Here is a 19,931-nt window from a genome sequence, read left to right as displayed (position 1 = left end):
TTGCGGTTGTAGTGAAATGCTTGTGCTTCTAGTTCCGACTGTGCAGAAATATCTAACAAGTAATCTAGCAATTTCACAACATATACCCAATACACACAAATCTAAGCAAAGAATAGAATTAAGAATATATAAATATATGGACGATCAATGTCAGAGCGGCATAGACTAAGACAGTAGAATAGAATACAGTATATTCTATATATAATATATATAATACAATAGAATACGAGATGAGTAATGCATGATACATTTTTTTTTTTAGGTAGGTCAGTTAAGTTAGTCAGTTAGGTCAGTTAAGATCAAATTCTTATTTACAATGTTGGCCTACCACAGCCGACACTGGGCCAATTGGGACTCCCAATCACGGCCGGATGTGATGCAGCCTGGATTCGAACCAGGGACTGTAGTGACAGTATGGAGATATTATTAAAGTGACTAGTGTTCAATTTATTAGTGGCCAATGAAAGTCTGTGTATATGAGAAGCAGCCTCTCTGTGTTAGTGGTGGCTATTTAACAGTCTGATGGCCTTGAGACAGCTGTTTCCCTGTCTCTCAGTCCCAGCTTTGATGCACCTTTACTGATCTCGCCTTCTGGATGGTAGCAGGGTGAACAGGCAGTGGCTTGGGTGGTTGTTGTCCTTGATGACCTTTTTGGCCTTCCTGTGACATCGGGTACTGTAGGTGTCCTGGAGGGCAGGTAGTTTGCCCCCGGTGATGCGTTGTGCAGACCGCACCAACCTCTGGAGAACCCTGCAGTTGAGGGCTGTGCAGTTGCCGTACCAGGCGGTGATACAGCCTGACAGGATACTCTCAATTGTGCATCTGTAAAAGTTAGTGAGGGTTTTAGGTGACAAGCCAAATTTCTTCAGCCTCCTGAGGTTGAAGAGGCGCTGTTGCGCCTTCACCACACTGTCTGTGTGGGTGGACCATTTCAGTTGGTCTGTGATGTGTACACAGAGGAACTTGAAGCTTTCCACCTTCTCCACTGCTGTCCCGTCGATGTGGATAGGGGGCGTGGCTCCCTCTGCTGTTTCCTGAAGTCCACGATCATCTCCTTTGTTGATGTTAAGTGAGAGGTTGTTTTCCTGACACCACACTCAGAGCCCTCACCTCCTCCCTGTAGGCAGTCTTGTCGTTGCTGGTAATCAAGCCTACCACTGTTGTGTTATCTGCAAACTTGATGATTGAGTTGGAGGCATGCTTAGCCACGCAGTCATGGGTGAACAGGGAGTACAGTTGGGGGCTGAGTACACACTTTATGGGACCCCAGTGTTGAGGATCAGCGAAGTGGAGATGTTGTTTCCTACCTTCACCACCTGGGGGTGGCCCGCCAGGACGTTCAGGACCCAATTGCACAGGGCGGGGTTCAGACACAGAGTCTCAAGCTTAATGATGAGCAGCATTCCTCATCCAGATGGGATAGGGCAGTGTGATGGCGATTGCATCGTCTGTGGACCCATTTGGGCGGTAAGCAAATTGAAGTGGGTCTAGAGTGACAAGTAAGATGATCCTTGACTAGTTTCTCAAAACACTTCATGATGACAGAAGTGAGTGCTACGGGGCGGTAGTCATTTATTTCAGTTACCTTTGCATTCTTAGGTACAGGAACAATGGTCGCCATCTTGAAGCATGTGAGGACAGCAGAATGGCATAGGGAGAGATTTAATATGGCAGTAAACACACCAGCCAGCTGGTCTGCACATGCTCTGAGAACGTGGCTAGGGATGCCTTCTGGGCCGGCAGCCCTGCGAGAGTTAACATGTTTAAATGTCTTACTCACATCGGCCACAGAGAAGGAAAGCCCACAGTCCTTGGTAGCGTGCCGAGTCGGTGGCACTGTGTTATCCTCAAAGCGGGCAAAGAATGTGTTTAGCTTGGCCGGAAGCAAGATGTCGGTGTCCGCGACGTGGCTGGTTTTCCTTTTGTAGTCCGTGATTGTCTGTAGACCCTGCCACATACTTCTCGTGTCTAAGCCGTTGAATTGCGACTCCACTTAGTCTCTATACTCACAAGGCATACCTGTTAATTGAAATGCATTCCAGGTGACTACCTTATGAAGCTGGTTGAGAGAATGCCAAGCGTACGCAAAACTGTCATCAAGGCAAAGGGTGGTTACTTTGAAGAATCTCAAATATAAAACATTTTGATTTATTTAACACTTTTTTGTTATTACATGATTCCATGTGTTATTTCGTAGTTTTGATGTCTTCACTATTATTCTACAATGTGGAAAATAGTCTAAATAAATAGAAACCCCACACACACACACTTTGAAATTGTGGTGCCAGTGACAACAAAAAAAAATCCTCATTTAAAAAAAATTGAATTCAAGCTGCAACACAACAAAAAGTGGAATAACTCAAGGGGTGTGAATACTTTCTGAAGGCACTGTTTAGTCTAGTGAGTGTGCGTAGGATTAGTGTAAGACAAATCAGTGCAGATAGTTTGAGTACCATTAATTGACTAATTAGCAGTCCAGCTATTTAGCAGTTTTATGGCTTGGGGGTATAAGCTGTCACGGAGCCTGTTGGTCCAAGAGCCGATACTCCAGTACCGTTCGCCGGATGGAAGCAGAGTGAACAGTTGATGGATGGGTGGCTGGAGTCTTTGGGAATTTTTCGGGCCTTCCTCTGATGCCGCCTGATATAAAGTTCCTGGATGGCAGGGAGCTCGGCACTGGGCTGTCCGCACCACCATCTGTAGCTCTTTTAGTTTTTTATTTGTTTTTACCTTTATTTAACTAGGCTAGTCAGTTAAGAACACATTCTTATTTTCAATGGCGGGCTAGGAGCAGTGGGTTAACTGCCTTGTTCAGGGCCATAATGACAGATTTTGACCTTGTCAGCTCGGGGATTCGATCTTGCAACCGTCTGGTTACTAGTCCAACGCTCTAACCACTAGGCTATCTGCCTCTCTTTGCAGTCAAGGACGATGCATTTGCCATATCCAAGCGGTGATGAAGCCAGTCAAGATGCTCTCAATGGCGCAGCTGTTGAACTTGAGGATGCGAGGGCCCATGCCACATTTGTTCAGCCTCCTGAGGGGGAAGCGGCGCTGTCATGCCCTCTTCATGACGGTGTGGGTGTGTGTGTACCATGTTAGTTCGTTAGTGATGTGGACGCCAAGAAACTCGAAGCTACTGACCTGCTCCACAACAGCCTTGTCAATGTGTATAGGGCGTGCTCTCCCCTCTTTCTCCTATGGTCCACAATCAGCTCCTTGGTCTTACTGATGTTGAGGGAGAGGTTGTTGTCCTGGAACCACACTGCTAAGTCTCTGACCTCCTCCCTGTAGGCTGAATCATTGCCGTTGGTGATCAGGCCTACCACCGTCGTGACGTTAGCAAACTTAATGATGGTGTAGGAGTCCTGAGTGGCCAGACAGTCATGGATGAACAGGGAGTACAGGAAGTGACCCCTGAGGGGCCCCCGTGTTGAGGGTCAACATGGCGTAGTTGCCTACCCTCACCACCTGGGGCCGGCCCGTCAGGAAGTCCAGGATCCAGTTACAGAGGGATGGGTCAGTCCCAGGGTTCCTAGCTTGGTAATGAGCTGGGAAGGGACTATGGTGTTGAATGCTGAACTGTAGTCTATGAACAGCATTCTCACATAGTTGTGTCCCCTCATCCAGGTGGGAGAGGGCAGTGTGAAGCGCAACTGAGGTTGCATCATCTTTGAAATGCGAACTGGAGTGGGTCTAGGGTGTCTGGGATGATGGTGTTGAATTGTGTCATAATCAGCCATTCAAAGCACTTCATAATTACAGATGTGAGTCCTACAGGGCAACAGTCATTTAGGCAGGTTACCTTGGAGCGCTTGGGAACAGGGACAATGATGGTCAGCTTGAAACATGTTGGGATTACAGACTAGGCCAGATTGAAAATGCACATGATTAAATAGCTATATTATTGGTTCTTTGTTCTCTCATGTACAAATATTAATGTTTTCTGGAACCCGACAGCTTCACTGGAATGATCAAACGGCAAGAGACAAACAGGTCGTATAGGCCCGGTTTAATTGAGACTCTTCACAGGTAGGCTGGTAGTATTTTTTGAAATGATTATTTTTCACCTGATTTACAGTACACCTGTCTTAACTGAAAATTGACATAAATTTCATTAGCTAGCTACACTGACAGCTGTCAGGCTGAGGTTAGCATGTCAGCTAGCTACACTGACAGCTGTCAGTCAGTGGCCTATTTGTGGTTATTTCTCTGCTAAATGTGGAAATCCCCACAACATTCCCACTTCCAATTCCTGAATATATATTTGCAGGCTGCATCAGTCTTAGAGGTGGAACCAAATAAACAATGTCCACTCTCGGACAGGAATTACTGGAAATTGGTGCAGCAACTTCCTCTTAGGACGGCCTTTTAGTAATCCAACAATGGGTACGCCGCCATCTTGTCTATTTCAAATCTCTCATTAATCAAGACAGGCAAGTGTCATCATGGCGAGGCACTTTGGGGTGGACCCACCTGTCTCACTCAATGAGAAGATTTGAAATGGACAGATGGCGGCGTACACATTGTTGGATTACATAGAGAAAAATGCATTTTCTAAATTCAAATGCGCCACCTGCAACTACACACCGACATTTTAAAAGATACATGTTTGGCCGAAACGAGAACAAAGATAGTATAAGTTGGCCGAAAATTCTCTGTGCTACATCACAATACCTAACTTGTAACTCCCAGTAATGGAAACCATAAATCTTTGGTTAAATCACATGATCTGTTATAACACTCTGTAGCTGCACTTTTTGTAGCCTAGGCAGCCAATAGCAGGCAGCAGATCTGCAATATCATCTAGGATTGATGTGGATTCCAGGCAATACACTGGTGTTCCAGCTTGTACATAAAGCATTCAGGCTGCAAAGAATCACTTACCGTCCTAATGAAACCAGTTTTCCATTAACTTAGGACGTTGCACACCCTTGGCTGAATGTGGTGTGCAACAACCTACATTTTCCGAAAATGGTGGACATTTTTTTTTTATGAAGACAGTGCACATTTTTCCCGTTTTTTCCCCCAACAGCTGCCATTATAGCTAGATAGGGAGGGAAATGATGTCAACTGATTATTCGGAATGGCCGATTAATTAGGGACGTTTTCAAGTTTTCATAACAATCGGAAATCTGTATTTTTGGGCGCCAATTTACGATTATTAAAAAAAAAAGTTTTTTTATACCTTTTATTTAACAAGGCAAGTCAGTTCAGAACACATTCTTATTTTCAATGACTGCCTAGGAACTGTGGGTTAACTGCCTTGTTCAGGGGCAGAACGACAGATTACTAAGTAAACATCTGTACCTTGATGGTGTCAACTGTGTTTGTCTGCGTAATGAGAAAGCAGGAAAAAAATTAAAACTTTGGGCTATCTCTGGTTTAGTGATCAGTGACAACCGAGCTCACTGCCTAGCCTTAGATAATTACAAAGAGGAGATTCTCCTGATTAAAATGGTGCCTGACTTGAAAAAAATCTAAATATACATAATGAAATATTTGGTGAAATAGACCGGCATGCATCTCCATAGGAAAACAATGGGGGGAGCTCAGTGTTCCAAGGGCAAAAAGTATTTTGAGCTAGCATTGGATGACAACAGAGCTCGCTGCCCAGACTTACATGATTAGAAAGAGGAGATTCTCATGATTAAAATGGTGTCAGACTTGAAAAAAAAAAAAATCGAAATATGCACATTGCGAGATATTTCCATATAGGAAACAATGGGACGACCAGAGTTCAATGAGTCATTTTTTGTTGTTGTTTACAATTTAACTACCAGCAACGTGGGCAGGTCTCACATCATCACCACATCCACACTGCAAAATAAATCATTGCTTGCGCACCTCAGCGAGAGAATGCGTAGTCAGGCGTTAAATTAGAAATAGGTTCTATTTGTGATGCTCAACACGCTGCAAGTCCAGCCTCTCCCATCTCCTCATTGACACCGATTATATTGCACTCCACGAGGAAACTGCGTGGCAGGCTGACCACCTGTTACGCGAGTACAGCAAGGAGCCAAAGTAAGTTGCTAGCATTAAACTTATCTTATAAAAAAAACAATCAATATTCACTAATTAACTACACATGGTTGATATGAATTAACTAGCTTGTCCTGCGTTGCATATAATCAATGCGGTGCCTGTTAATTTATCATCGAATCACAGCCTACTTCGCCAAACGGGTGATGATTTAACAAAAGTGCATTCGCGGGGGGAAAAAAGCACAATCGTTGCACAAATGTAACCATAAACATGCCTTTTTCTTTTCTTTTTTAACCTGTTACTCCTACCCCCTACTTTTTCGAACATTCTGTTAAAAATCGCGCAACATTTCAGCGCCCTGCTGCTCATGCCAGGAATATAGTATATGCATATGATTAGTATGTGTGGATAGAAAACACTCAGACGTTTATAAAACTGGTTAAATCACGACTGTGACTATAACAGAACGTGCGTTTCATCGAAAAGCGCAGGAAAATCTGATCACTGAAAATGGAAATATATATATCCATCCGCCACTTCAACCCATTGATAAAGGCAAACCACAATAAATGGGGCTGAGGTTGCAATACCTACAGCTTCCACACGATGTCAACAGTCTTGTCATTTGCCTAGGCTTTGTTTCTTGGTCAAACGAAGAAGAGACAAGCCATTTGTTCAGGTCTCCGACCAGATATTTTGGTTGAGATTTACCCGGACATTATTTCCAGACGGACAGCTAAAGAATATACATCGCCTCGTGATCAATTTGATTGCTTATTAACGTGTACTAATACCTAAAGTTGCATTACAAAAGTATTTCGAAGTGTTTTGTGAAAGTTTATCGTCGACTTTTTTAATTTTAAAAAATGACGTTACGTTATAAGACGCTATTTTTTCCGTTTATCACACAGTCTTCATAGATCGATATCTAGGCTATATATGGACCGATTTAATCGAATAAAAATACCCAATATTGATTATGGGACATCTAGGAGTGCCAACAAAGAAGATGGTCAAAGGTAATGAATGTTTTATATTTTATTTGTGCGGTTTGTGTAGTGCCGACTATACTAATTATTTTGTTTACGTCCCCTGCGGGTCTTTTGGGGTGTTACATGCTATCAGATAATAGCTTCTCATGCTTTCGCCGAAAAGCATTTTAAAAATCTGACTTGTTGCCTGGATTCACAACGAGTGTAGCTTTAATTCAATACCCTGCATGTGTATTTTAATTAACGTTTGAGTTTTAACTAGTACTATTAGCATTTAGCGTAGCGCATTTGCATTTCCAGATGTCTAGATGGGACGCCTGCGTGTCAGGTAGGAGCAAGAGGTTAAACCTGCGTATTTAGTTAAAAGAAATTCATGTTAACAGGCAATATTAACTAGGGAAATTGTGTCTCTTCTCTTGCGTTCATTGCATGCAGAGTCAGGGTATATGCAATAGGTTGGGCCGCCTGGCTCGTTGCAAACTAATTTGCAAGATTTTTGGCCAGCCTCAGTGACCTAAGGCTCGTATTTCTGTGTTTATTATAATTAAGTCTGATTTGACATTTGATAGAGCAGTCTGACTGAGCGGTGGTAGGCAGCAGCAGGCACGTAATCATTCAGTCAAACAGAAGCTCTTAGCAATGCTGGGATGAATAGCGCTGTTTATGACTTCAAGCCTATCAACTCCCGAGATTAGGCTGGCAATACTAAAGTACCTATTACAACATCCAATAGTCAAAGATATGAAATACAAATGGTATAGAGAGAAATAGTTATAATTGCTATAACAAGTTCAAACAGGTGCCATTAATACAGGTAACGAGTGGAGGACAGAGGAGCCTCTTAAAGAAGAAGTTACAGGTCTGTGAGAGCCAGAAATCTTGCTTGTTTGTTATTGACCAAATACTTATTTTCCACCATAATTTGAAAATCAATTCATTAAAAATACTACAATGTGATTTTCTGGATTTTTTTTTCTCCTCATTTTGTCTGTCATAGTTGAAGTGTACCTATGATGAAAATTACAGGCCTCTCATCTTTTTAAGTGGGAGAACTTGCACAATTGGTGGCTCACTAAACACACACACACACACACACACACACACACACACACACACACACACACACAGGTTGGAGTCATTAAAACTTGTTTTTCAACCACTCCACAAATTGCTTGTTAAACTATAGTCTTGGCAAGTCGGTTAGGACATCTACTTTGTGCATTTCCAACAATTGTTTACAGACAGATTATTTCACTGTATCACAATTCCAGTGGGTCAGAAGTTTACATACACTAAGTTGACTGTGGCATTAAAAAGCTTGGAAAATTCCAGAAAATTACGTCATGGCTTAAGAAGCTTCTGACATCATTCGAGTCAATTGGAGGTGTACCTGTGGATGTATTTAACAGCCTACCTTCAAACTCAGTGCCTCCTTGCTTGACATCATGGGAAAATCAAAATAAATCAGCTAAGATCTCAGAAAAAAAAATTGTAGACCTACACAAGTCTGGTTCATCTTTGGGAGCAATTTCCAGATGCCTGAAGGTACCACGTTCCATCTGTATAAACAACAGTACGCAAGTATAAACACTTTGGTGTGAAAAAGTGCAAATCAATCCCAAAACAGCGAAGGACCTTGTGAAGATGCTGGAGGAAACACGTACAAAAGTATCTATATCCACAGTAAGATCAGTCCTATAATCGGCACAACCTGAAAGGCCGCTCAGCAAGGAAGAAGCCACTGCTCCAAAACCACCATAAAAAAACAGACTACGGTTTGCAACTGCACATGGGGACAAAGATTGTACTTTGGTCTTTGGAAATGTCCTCTGGTCTGATGAAACAAACATAGAACTGTTTGGCCATAATGACCATCGTTATGTTTGGAGGAAAAGGGGAGGCTTGCAAGCCAAAGAACACCATCCAAATTGTGAAGCACGGGGGTGGCAGCATCATGTTGTGGGGGTGCTTTGCTGCAGGAGGGACTGGTGCACTTCACAAAATAGATGCCATCATGATGATGGACAATTATGTGGAAAGATATTGAAGCAACAAACGGCTTAAGGACAACAAAGTCAAGGTATTGGAGTGGCCATCACAAAGCCCTGACCTCAATCCAATAGAACAAAGCGTATGCGAGCAAGGAGGCCTACAAACCTGACTCTGTTACACCAGCTCTGTCAGGAGGAATGGGCCAAAATTCACCCAACTTATTGTGGGAAGCTTGTGGAAGGCTACCTGAAACGTTTGACCCAAGTTAAACAATTTAAAGGCAATACTACCAAATACTAATTGAGTGCAGGTAAAATTCTGACCCACTGGGAATGTGATGAAAGAAATAAAAGCTGAAATAAATCATTCTCTCTCCTATTATTCTGAAATGTCACATTCTTAAAATAAAGTGGTGATCCTAACTTGACCTAAAACAGGGAATTTTTACTAGGATTAAATGTCAGGAATTGTGAAAAAACAGATCTTAAATGTATTTGACTAAAGTGAATGTAAACTTACAACGATATATATAAATAAATAAAATAAATAAATGTATTTATCGGTATCGGCTTTTTTTGGTCCTCCAATAAATCGGCATCGGTGTTGAAAAATCATAATCAGTTGACCTCTAGTAAAGTCGGTTGCCAACTGCCATATAAAGTCCAAAAAGTAAAAAAGAAGCCTGAGGAAGGAGGAGAGATGATGAGAAAGGAATTTGGTTTACAGTTTTAACTGTGGATTAATTGTCGGAGTAGAGGACCTTGTGCATTTCAGGTAAAATAACAACCCAATGTTTATATCCCAGGACAAATTAGCTAGCAACAGCAAGCTAGCTAAATAGGACAAATTAGCTAGCAACAGTAAGCTAGCTAAATAGGACAAATTAGCTAGCAACAGCAAGCTAGCTAGCTAGCTAAATTACCATAAACGTTTAATGCATTTTGACTTCTCCCCAAATTAATAGAATTGGTTCAGTTTGTTTTGATATTTACAGCTGCATGTCCTGGTCGTGGTGGTGTGGGGGTACAAAAATCAACATCCGGTCGTGCGCCATCATTCGCACATTGATTTTGTCCCCCTACACCAAACGCAATCACGACCCACGGGTTGAAATATCAAAAACTCTGAACCAATTATTTTAATTTGGGGACAGGTCGAAGAGCATTAAACATTTATGGCAATTTAGCTAGCTGGCTTGCAGTTTCTAGCTAATTTGTCCTATTTAGCTAGCTTGCGGTTGCTAGCTAATTTGTCCTGGGATATAAACGTTGAGTTATTTTAGCTGAAATGCACAAGGTCCTCCACTCCGACAATTAATCCACTCATAAAACAGTCAACAGAATCATTTCTAGTCATCATTATTAACTTTCATAGTTACCATGACAACCGACCTAACTCAGTTCATCTTTCAATCAAACACGTGGGTATAACCAATGAGGAGATGGGAGAGGCAGGACTTGCACCGAGTTCAGCGTCACAAATAGAACTGACTTCTATTTTAGTGCTTGGCAAAGCAGAGCTCATTGGTGCAATAATTATATAACATGAATGTTTAAATTTATTTTGCAATGCTCGTGGATGCGAGCTGTGTAGTCAGCATGATTGCGAACAATAGCGAAGCAGAAATTGTGACATAGAACAATGGGCCGGGAATAGTACATTCAGAAGGAGAGTTGGTGCCATGGTGCTCAATATAACTAATAGGAGCTGGTAGGGTGAAAAATGCCCTAAAATAAGGCCTGTTTTTCGTGATTACTTCAAAAGTACGGCAAGTAGCTGAGAATTATGGTCATATTATGAAACCGGGCTCCCCGGTGGATGCAATGAACTAGTTATCTGAAAAGCTTTGTTAAATGTCATGTGTCCAGCCTATTTATATAAAACCGGTCCAACTGGCTTCATCATCAATCCTAGTTGATTATAATGCAGATCTAGCGCCCACTGTCGGCTGCCTAGGCTACACTTTAGTGTTAACTAGCCAACAAAAGCACCAATCGCGTGATCCATGAACATGTTCAATCTGAGCAACACACTACCGCATGTTCTCATATGTTGCACCAGACTGGTCTCAGCTTCAACGCTAACGTTAGGAAGCTAACTAGCAACGGTAAAGAGTTAGCTAATGTTGGCCAGCCAGCCAGCTAGCTAAGAAGCTCGCTAACATTTCCTAATTGCAAGACCGGAAACATCACACAGCTCGAGGCAAGAAACGTACTCAAGGAATAGTTAAACCATTAAACAGTTCTACCTGCAGGTGACTTGCTTCGTGCTCATTTTTGTTCATCAATAACATTGGCGCAACAGTATTTATGTTATCGTTGTCACGTTTGAGTGCAAACCGAAACACCCGCCTATGAACCTCCAGAATCAATTAAAATAAGGTTCCGATGTTAAGGTTCCGGACGCGTTGTTGGCAGACTGGTCGCCGGGGAAATGGCTGAAGCAGAAGGGTCGTTTGAAGCGAAAAGCTGAAAGCACGTCCAGTACAGTTAGCGAGAAAAATCAGTGGACAACAGTGAAGTCTTAGAATGGATTTATTTGGGGAAACCCGTTTGAAGTCAAGAGGATGGTGAAGAAGGCGTTGGGAAAAGTGACCAGGAGGTGGATGGTGTTAATGTTGGACATTGATAAACAATATCATAGGCTAAAAATTCCAGAAGTAGTTAATGCACGTCTAATGACCCGTATGGGGAAAGGGAGCAAAGTGTATCTGTATTACTGATGTTTGATGAGTATTAACCACTCGATGTAAAGTTGGGATATAAAATATACACGTCAGAGCATTCGTGCAAAACCCAATGCAATGCAAGAAGTGTAAAAAGGTTCAGAGTTTGAGCCCCACATGATTAGTGTAATCTTATTTTTGCCTGTTTTGAATGTTATTTTGGCATTAATAGGTGTCACTATCAGTTTACAAACTGGGGAAAAAAACAATTTAATATAGCTGCGAACAAACATGGTTTCTTTTTTGCTGTCTTGAGTAAGGCAGCTCCAAAATGCAACAATACGAACAATGCATTTTCCAGCATGATTGAGCACCTTGCCATAAGGCAAAAGTGATAACTAAGTGGCTCGGGGAAACAAAACATCAATATGTTGGGTCCATGGCCAGGAAACTCCCCAGACCTTAATCCCATTGAGAACTTGTGGTCAATCCTCAAGAGGCGGGTGGACATAAAAAAAACACAACTTGTGACAAACTCCAAGCATTGATTATGCAAGAATGGGCTGCCATCAGTCAGGATGTGGCCCAGAAGTGAATTGACATCATGCCATCAGTCAGGATGTGGCCCAGAAGTGAATTGGCAGCATGCCAGGGCGGATTGCAGAGGTCTTGAAAAAGAAGGGTCAACACTGCAAATATTGACTCTTTGCATCAACTTCATGTAATTGTTAATAAAAAGCCTTTGACACTTATGAAATGCTTGTAATTATACTTCAGTAATCCATAGTAACATCTGACAAAAATATCTGAAGACACTGAAGCAGACTTTGTGAAAATGTATGTGCCATTCAAAACTTTTGGCCATGACTGTACAGTATATATAGGCCTAATAGTACACAACAACACATCATTGACAGTTACCAGCTAGACCAAAATTGTCAAATTGAGGATTCTCTCATGTGTCTGGAAGTGCTGTTGTGAGGCAGCAGCGTAGCCAATATTAGCCAGTTAGCTTGAGTGCTGTTGTGAGGCAGCAGCGTAGCCTAGTGTGCTCTTAACTTACAGCTTTGTCACTGAAATCTGGACAATAATATTACGTTAAGAAATTGTATACAGCTCCTTTTTATATATACATTTTAGAGTATTCTTTCCGATTGATACGATTAGTATGTGAAATTAACTTCTTGTTCAATTTGGCTGGATGTCCTTTGGGTGGTTGACCATTCTTGATCCACACGGAAAACTGTTGAGCGTGAAAAAGCAGCATTGCAGTTCTTGACACAAACCGGTGCGCCTGGCACCTACTACCATACCCCTTTCAAAGGAACTTCAATCTTTTGTCTTGCCCACTATCCATCTGAATGGCACACATACACAATCCATGTCTCAATTGACTCAAGGTTTAGAAATCCTTCTTTAACCTGTCTCCTCCCCTTCATTTACACTGATTGAAGTGGATTTAGCAAGTGACATCAATAAGGAATCAAAGTTTTCACCTGGATTCACCTGGTCAGTCTGTCATGGAAAGAACATGTTGTCCACTCAGTGTATATTTAAGTCCTGCTGGGGAGTGAGACACTAGTTCCTATGGTCTTACTGTCACATGACCTAGCCTCCTCCAATCTGTTTACAGGTCAGTACAGGGTGATGGGAGGCATGAGATGAGGGACTAAAGCAGAAACATTCAACTGGTCAATAATGGGAATGCTAGAATCAACACTACCAGTAGTGGAAAGGAATGATGGACAATATTTATTCAGATGAAAATAGAGTTTACTTCGGAAAATGTAAAATTGTAAAAAAAAAGTTATTTATTTACAAGGCTTGTAACATTACATCATGATATAACACAATGTGGTTCTGTACCTCCAACAGACCAAACAAGACATTATCCCATTCACATGACTAACCTGGTCCCAGGTCTGTTCCTGCTACAGCCAAATCTCTGATTAGTTTAGTACTAGCACTAAGAATAAGAAGGAGCTGGTTATATAGTCTGGGAAAAGCAGGTCATGACACCTCATCCCAACATTAATTCAGTCCTTCAGCCCTAGACCTATAGATAGATCTCTCCTCCCTCTCTCCACTCCAGCCTATTCAGTCCTAGATCTCCATCTCTCCACTACAGCCCCAGTAGTGTCTTGGCCTCCTCACTTTGGGCCATCAGGGTCTCACTGGCGTACTTCTGAAGGAGCTCCATCTTCTTCCTTCTCACCAACGCCTCCTCAATCTAGAAACAAAGATTTATTCAAGAGGCTCTTAGCCAGTAGTTCTGAAAGTAGCATTCACGTCCCAGAAAACAGTGTACGTCATCGCTCTGCTGTGTGTGTGTATGATGTGCCTCTTGCTAGCTGTCACTCAAATGGCGAGGGGCAGAAGCTCATTGGCTAGAATTCGAACTGCTAGGGTGCTGGCCCATATAGGGAAAAATGGTGCCACAGTTTCCAGAAAACAGTCCCCTTCAAACTAGGGATTTCATTCCTAATTGAGGTAAAACAGTCCCCTTCAAACTAGGGATTTCATTCCTAATTGAGGTAAAACAGTCCCCTTCAAACTAGGGATTTCATTCCTAATTGAGGTAAAACAGTCCCCTTCAAACTAGGGATTTCATTCCTAATTGAGGTAAAACAGTAAGTCTGCTCATATATTATGCATGTATGAAATACACATAACAAATCCAGCCCAAAGCGTTTAAAAAAATACTTTGTCGACTACTAAGTTCCTGTGCATGTTTTTAACTTAACCTGAAGAGGATCAAAGACATATCATTAAACTAGCCCTAACCATTTCCAATCTGGAAACAGAGATTTACATACTAATAGATTAACATTAATATACTGAGCCACACTCAGACGAGTTGGAACATGACTTTCTACAGTCTAGAGATCTGTGTGTGAATGCAGGCACCTCTTTCTGAGACGGCACAGGGACGTGAGCGATAAAGGATGTGAGAGTTCCATCCTCTCCTTCCATCTGTTCTCTAGTCTCGTCATCTGAATGCTGAGAAACAGATCAAAACGTTAGGTTATCATCTGAATGCTGACAGACAGACAGATGTTATGCTTACAAGTAGGCCACACATGGGAATACCTTTTGACTTTAAATGGCCAGTAAATGGGAACAGAGTCCGTATGTTTTGACTGATATTCACCTCATCCTCCTTTACAGCATACATATGTTCCTCCTCTTCCTCGACCTCCTCTCTTCCTCCTGCAAGACGCGCTTCTCTCTCCGTTTTCCATTTCTCCACTGCCTTCAATATCACTGACACACACACACACACACACACACACGTTTCTTGAGGCGATTAAGTAGAGTTGTATTAGGTTATGTGTAGTGTATTGGGCCAAGTATAGTGTATTGGGCCAAGTGTAGTGTATTGGGCCAAGTATAGTGTATTGGGCCAAGTATAGTGTATTGGGCCAAGTATAGTGTATTGGGCCAAGTATAGTGTATTGGGCCAAGTATAGTGTATTGGGCCAAGTATAGTGTATTGGGCCAAGTATAGTGTATTGGGCCAAGTAATGTGTATTGGGCCAAGTAATGTGTATTGGGCCAAGTATTGTGTATTGGGCCAAGTATTGTGTATTGGGCCAAGTATTGTGTATTGGGACAAGTATTGTGTATTGGGTTATTTTTTATTTAACTAGGCAAGTCAGTTAAGACCATATTCTTATTTACAATGACGGCCTACACCGGCCAAACCCGGACTACACTGGGCCAATTGTACGCCGGCCTATGGGACTCCCAATCACGGACAGTTGTGATACAGCCTGGGTTGGGTTGTATCAGGTTAAGTATTGTGTATTGGGCTAAGTACTGTGTCTTGGGTTATATTGTGCTGAGTATTGTGTATTGGGTTACATATTGGGCTAAGTATTGGTTTAAGTACAGGGTTGTTTTGGGCTAAGTATTGTGTAGTATTGGGTTAAGTATTGGGTTGTATTGGACTAGTGAAGATGGCGCCGGAGGGGATGGCTGCCATCTTATTGGCTCTTAACCAACCATGCTATTTTGTTTGTAACTTGTTTTGAACACAATTTCAACCCCTCCCTGACGGAGTCTGCAATACCAACATGTTTCAAGCAGACCACCATAGTCCCTGTGCCCAAGAACACTAAGGTAACTTGCCTAAATGACTAGCGACCGGTAGCACTCACGTCTGTAGCCATGAAGTGCTTTGAAAGGCTGGTCATGGCTAACATCAATGCCATTATCCCAAAAACCCTAGAGCCACTCCAATTTGCATACCTCCCAAACAGATCCACAGATGATGCAATCGCTATTGCACTCCACACTGCCCTTTCCCAACTGGTCAAAGGGAACACTTACATGAGAATGCTATACATTGACGACAGCTCAGCATTCAACACCATAGTACCCTCAAAGCTCATCACTAAAGTAAGGATCCTGGGACTAAACACCTCCCTAAGCAACTGGATCCTGGACTTCCTGACGGGCCTCCACCAGGTGGTAAGGGTAGGTAACAATACATCCGCCACGCTAATCCTCAACACAGGGGCCCTCAGGGGTACGTGCTCAGTCCCCTCCTGTACTCCCTGTTCACCCACAACTGCATGGCCAGGCACGACTCCAAAACCATCATTAAGTTTGCAGACGATACAACAGTGGTAGGCCTGATCACCGACAACGACGAGACAGCCTATAGGGAGGAGGTCAGAGACCTGACCGGGTGGTGCCAGAATAACAACCTACCCCTCAACGTAACCAAGACTAAGGAGATGATTGTGACTACAAGAAAAAGAGGACCGAGCACGTCCCCATTCTCATCGACGGGGCTGTAGTGGAGCAGGTTGAGAGCGTCCACCTCAATAAACTAACATGGTCCAAGCACACCAAGACAGTCGTGAAAAGGGCACGACAAACCTATTCCCCCTCAGGAGACTGAAAAGATTTGGCATGGGTCCTCAGATCCTCAAAAGGGTTTACAGCTGCAACATCGAGAGCATCCTGACTGGTTGCATCACTGCCTGGTACGGCAACTGCTCAGCCTCTGACCGCATGGCACGACAGAGGGTAGTGCGTACGGCCCAGTACATCATCGGGGCCAAGCTGCCTGCCATCCAGCACCTCTATACCAAGAGATGTCAAAGGAAGGTCCTAAAAATGGTCAAAGACTCCAGTCACCCTTGTCATAGACTGTTCTCTCTGGTACCGCATGGCAAGCGGTACCAGAGCACCAAGTCAAGGTCCAAGAGGCTTCTAAACAGCTTCTACCCCCAAGCTATAAGACTCCTGAACAGCTAATGAAATGGCGACCCAGACCATTTGCATTGCTCCCAACCCCCTCCCAACGTTGCTACTCTTATCTATGCATAGTCACTTTAATAATTCTACCTAGATGTACAAATTACCATCTGTATATAGCCTGCTATTATTTACTGCTGCACTTTAATTTTTTGTCATTCTTTTTCTTACTTTTTTAAAAAGGTATTTTGTTAACTGCATTGTTGGTTAAGGGCATGTAAGTAAGCATTTCACTGCATTTCACTGAATGTGACAAATAAAATGTGATTTGATTGGCCTAAGTATTGTGTAGTATTGGGTTAAGTATTGTGTAGTATTGGGTTCAAGTGTGTTGTGTATTGGATTGTATCGGGTTAAGTATTGTTTTTTGTGAGGTTCTTTTTACCTTTATTTAACTGGGCAAATCAGTTAAGAACAAATTCTTATTTACAATGACAGCCTAGGAACAGTGGGTTGACTGCCTGTTCAGGGGCAGGACGACAGATTTTTAACTTTGTCAGCTCGGGGATTTGATCTAGCAACCCTTCGGTTACTGGCCCTGCCGCCCCTTATTGGGCTAAGAATTGTGCATTGGGCTGTATTGGGCTAAGTATTGTGTATTGGGCTAAGTATTGTGTATTGGGTTGTTTAAGGCACAAATTCAGGGGAGAGATACCATGACACCAACAATACTGCTTTGTTCCAGAATATCATGATGAAACAGAAAGCAGGAGACATGGAGAGTGAATGAGAGATGAATTGAAGCTAGAGGCCACCATCCTCTAGTAGAGGCCACCATCCTCTAGTAGAGGCCACCATCCTCTAGTAGAGGCCACCATCCTCTAGTAGAGGCCACCATCCTCTAGTAGAGGCCACCATCCTCTAGTAGAGGCCACCATCCTCTAGTAGAGGCCACCATCCTCTAGTAGAGGCCACCATCCTCTAGTAGAGGCCACCATCCTCTAGTAGAGGCCACCATCCTCTAGTAGAGGCCACCATCCTCTAGTAGAGGCCACCATCCTCTAGTAGAGGCCACCATCCTCTAGTAGAGGCCACCATCCTCTAGTAGAGGCCACCATCCTCTAGTAGAGGCCACCATCCTCTAGTAGAGGCCACCATCCTCTAGTAGAGGCCACCATCCTCTAGTAGAGGCCACCATCCTCTAGTAGAGGCCACCATCCTCTAGTTGAGGCCACCATCCTCTAGTTGAGGCCACCATCCTCTAGTTGAGGCCACCATTCTCAAGTTGAGGCCACCATTCTCAAGTTGAGGCCACCATCCTCAAGTTGAGGCTAGAGACCCCCCTCTAGTTGAGGCTAGAGGTCTCATGAGGCTATTAGTGGTCCTGCGCTCCATGTATAAGACAAAAATATTAGACATTTACTCTAATAGGGAACACATGGTCTCTGAGCACCATCACATCACCGATTACCATCAGGTCACAAGACCACAGCAGGATACAGCTGGATAGAGCTCCTACACAGATAGCCTCCCTCTCCACCGGGACAACAGAGGGAAAGGCTAAAGTCACAACAGAGGGAAAGGCTAAAGTCACAACAGAGGGAAAGGCTAAAGTCACAACAGAGGGAAAGGCTAAAGTCACAACAGAGAGAAAGGCTAAAGTCACAACAGAGAGAAAGGCTAAAGTCACAACAGAGGGAAAGGCTAAAGTCACAACAGAGGGAAAGGCTAAAGTCACAACAGAGAGAAAGGCTAAAGTCACAACAGAGAGAAAGGCTAAAGTCACAACAGAGGGAAAGGCTAAAGTCACAACAGAGGGAAAGGCTAATGTCACAACAGAGGGAAAGGCTAATGTCACAACAGAGGGAAAGGCTAATGTCACAACAGAGGGAAAGGCTAATGTCACAACCTGGGACAACAGAGGGAAAGGCTAATGTCACAACCTGGGACAACAGAGGGAAAGGCTAATGTCACAACCTGGGACAACAGAGGGAAAGGCTAATGTCACAACCTGGGACAACAGAGGGAAAGGCTAATGTCACAACCTGGGACAACAGAGGGAAAGGCTAATGTCACAACCTGGGACAACAGAGGGAAAGGCTAATGTCACAACCTGGGACAACAGAGGGAAAGGCTAATGTCACAACCTGGGACAACAGAGGGAAAGGCTAATGTCACAACCTGGGACAACAGAGGGAAAGGCTAATGTCACAACCTGGGACAACAGAGGGAAAGGCTAATGTCACAACCTGGGACAACAGAGGGAAAGGCTAATGTCACAACCTGGGACAACAGAGGGAAAGGCTAATGTCACAACCTGGGACAACAGAGGGAAAGGCTAATGTCACAACCTGGGACAACAGAGGAAAGGCTAATGTCACAACCTGGGACAACAGAGGGAAAGGCTAATGTCACAACCTGGGACAACAGAGGGAAAGGCTAATGTCACAACCTGGGACAACAGAGGGAAAGGCTAATGTCACAACCTGGGACAACAGAGGGAAAGGCTAATGTCACAACCTGGGACAACAGAGGGAAAGGCTAATGTCACAACCTGGGACAACAGAGGGAAAGGCTAATGTCACAACCTGGGACAACAGAGGGAAAGGCTAATGTCACAACCTGGGACAACAGAGGGAAAGGCTAATGTCACAACCTGGGACAACAGAGGGAAAGGCTAATGTCACAACCTGGGACAACAGAGGGAAAGGCTAATGTCACAGCAGGGAGGATATTCATCTACTGCAGAGGGGTGTCACCCAGCAGGGAGGATATTCATCTACTGCAGAGGGGTGTCACCCAGCAGGGAGGGATATTAATCCACTGCAGAGGGGTGTCACCCAGTAGGGAGGATATTCATCTACTGCAGAGGGGTGTCACCCAGCAGGGAGGATATTAATCCACTGCAGAGGGGTGTCACCCAGCAGGGAGGATATTAATCCACTGCAGAGGGGTGTCACCCAGCAGGGAGGATATTAATCCACTGCAGAGGGGTGTCACCCAGCAGGGAGGATATTCATCTACTGCAGAGGGGTGTCACCCAGCAGGGACAATATTCATCTACTGCAGAGGGGTGTTACAGAACAGGG

At 43.5% G+C, this 19,931-nt stretch overlaps 2 protein-coding genes and 1 long non-coding RNA gene across 5 annotated transcripts in view; all 3 read right to left on the bottom strand.

Annotated features, from left to right (window-relative positions):
* LOC118388190 (E3 ubiquitin-protein ligase makorin-2-like) overlaps positions 1 to 11,352 on the bottom strand; it is a 60,992-nt gene extending 49,640 nt beyond the window's left edge. Inside the window, exon 1 of the mRNA XM_052510268.1 lies at positions 11,218 to 11,352. Coding sequence (XP_052366228.1) covers positions 11,218 to 11,243 — 26 coding nt within the window. The 5' untranslated portion in view covers positions 11,244 to 11,352. The remainder of the gene's footprint in view (positions 1 to 11,217) is intronic.
* A 2,011-nt stretch (positions 11,353 to 13,363) lies between these two features.
* isy1 (ISY1 splicing factor homolog) overlaps positions 13,364 to 19,931 on the bottom strand; it is a 31,145-nt gene continuing 24,577 nt past the window's right edge. The window contains exons 7-9 of the mRNA XM_052510266.1: positions 14,786 to 14,898; positions 14,542 to 14,634; positions 13,364 to 13,864 (exon numbers count right to left, since the gene is read on the bottom strand). Of these exons, the coding sequence (XP_052366226.1) occupies positions 13,757 to 13,864; positions 14,542 to 14,634; positions 14,786 to 14,898 (314 nt within the window). The 3' untranslated portion in view covers positions 13,364 to 13,756. The remainder of the gene's footprint in view (positions 13,865 to 14,541; positions 14,635 to 14,785; positions 14,899 to 19,931) is intronic.
* On the bottom strand, positions 14,908 to 19,931 carry LOC127925391 (uncharacterized). 3 transcript variants are annotated; one of them, XR_008120739.1, is made up of 3 exons: positions 19,227 to 19,931; positions 18,796 to 19,193; positions 14,908 to 18,751 (listed from the first exon to the last, which is right to left on the bottom strand). It is a non-coding gene; the product is annotated as an uncharacterized LOC127925391 (long non-coding RNA). The 3 variants fall into 3 exon arrangements; XR_008120740.1 differs by having other exon boundaries at positions 18,830 to 19,193; XR_008120741.1 differs by having other exon boundaries at positions 18,864 to 19,193.

This window comes from Oncorhynchus keta, unplaced genomic scaffold, assembly GCF_023373465.1.
Source record: "Oncorhynchus keta strain PuntledgeMale-10-30-2019 unplaced genomic scaffold, Oket_V2 Un_contig_5523_pilon_pilon, whole genome shotgun sequence".
Lineage (NCBI taxonomy): Eukaryota > Metazoa > Chordata > Actinopteri > Salmoniformes > Salmonidae > Oncorhynchus > Oncorhynchus keta.
Note: the sequence above shows the minus strand (reverse complement) of the source record. Positions and strands in the feature narration are given on the sequence as shown.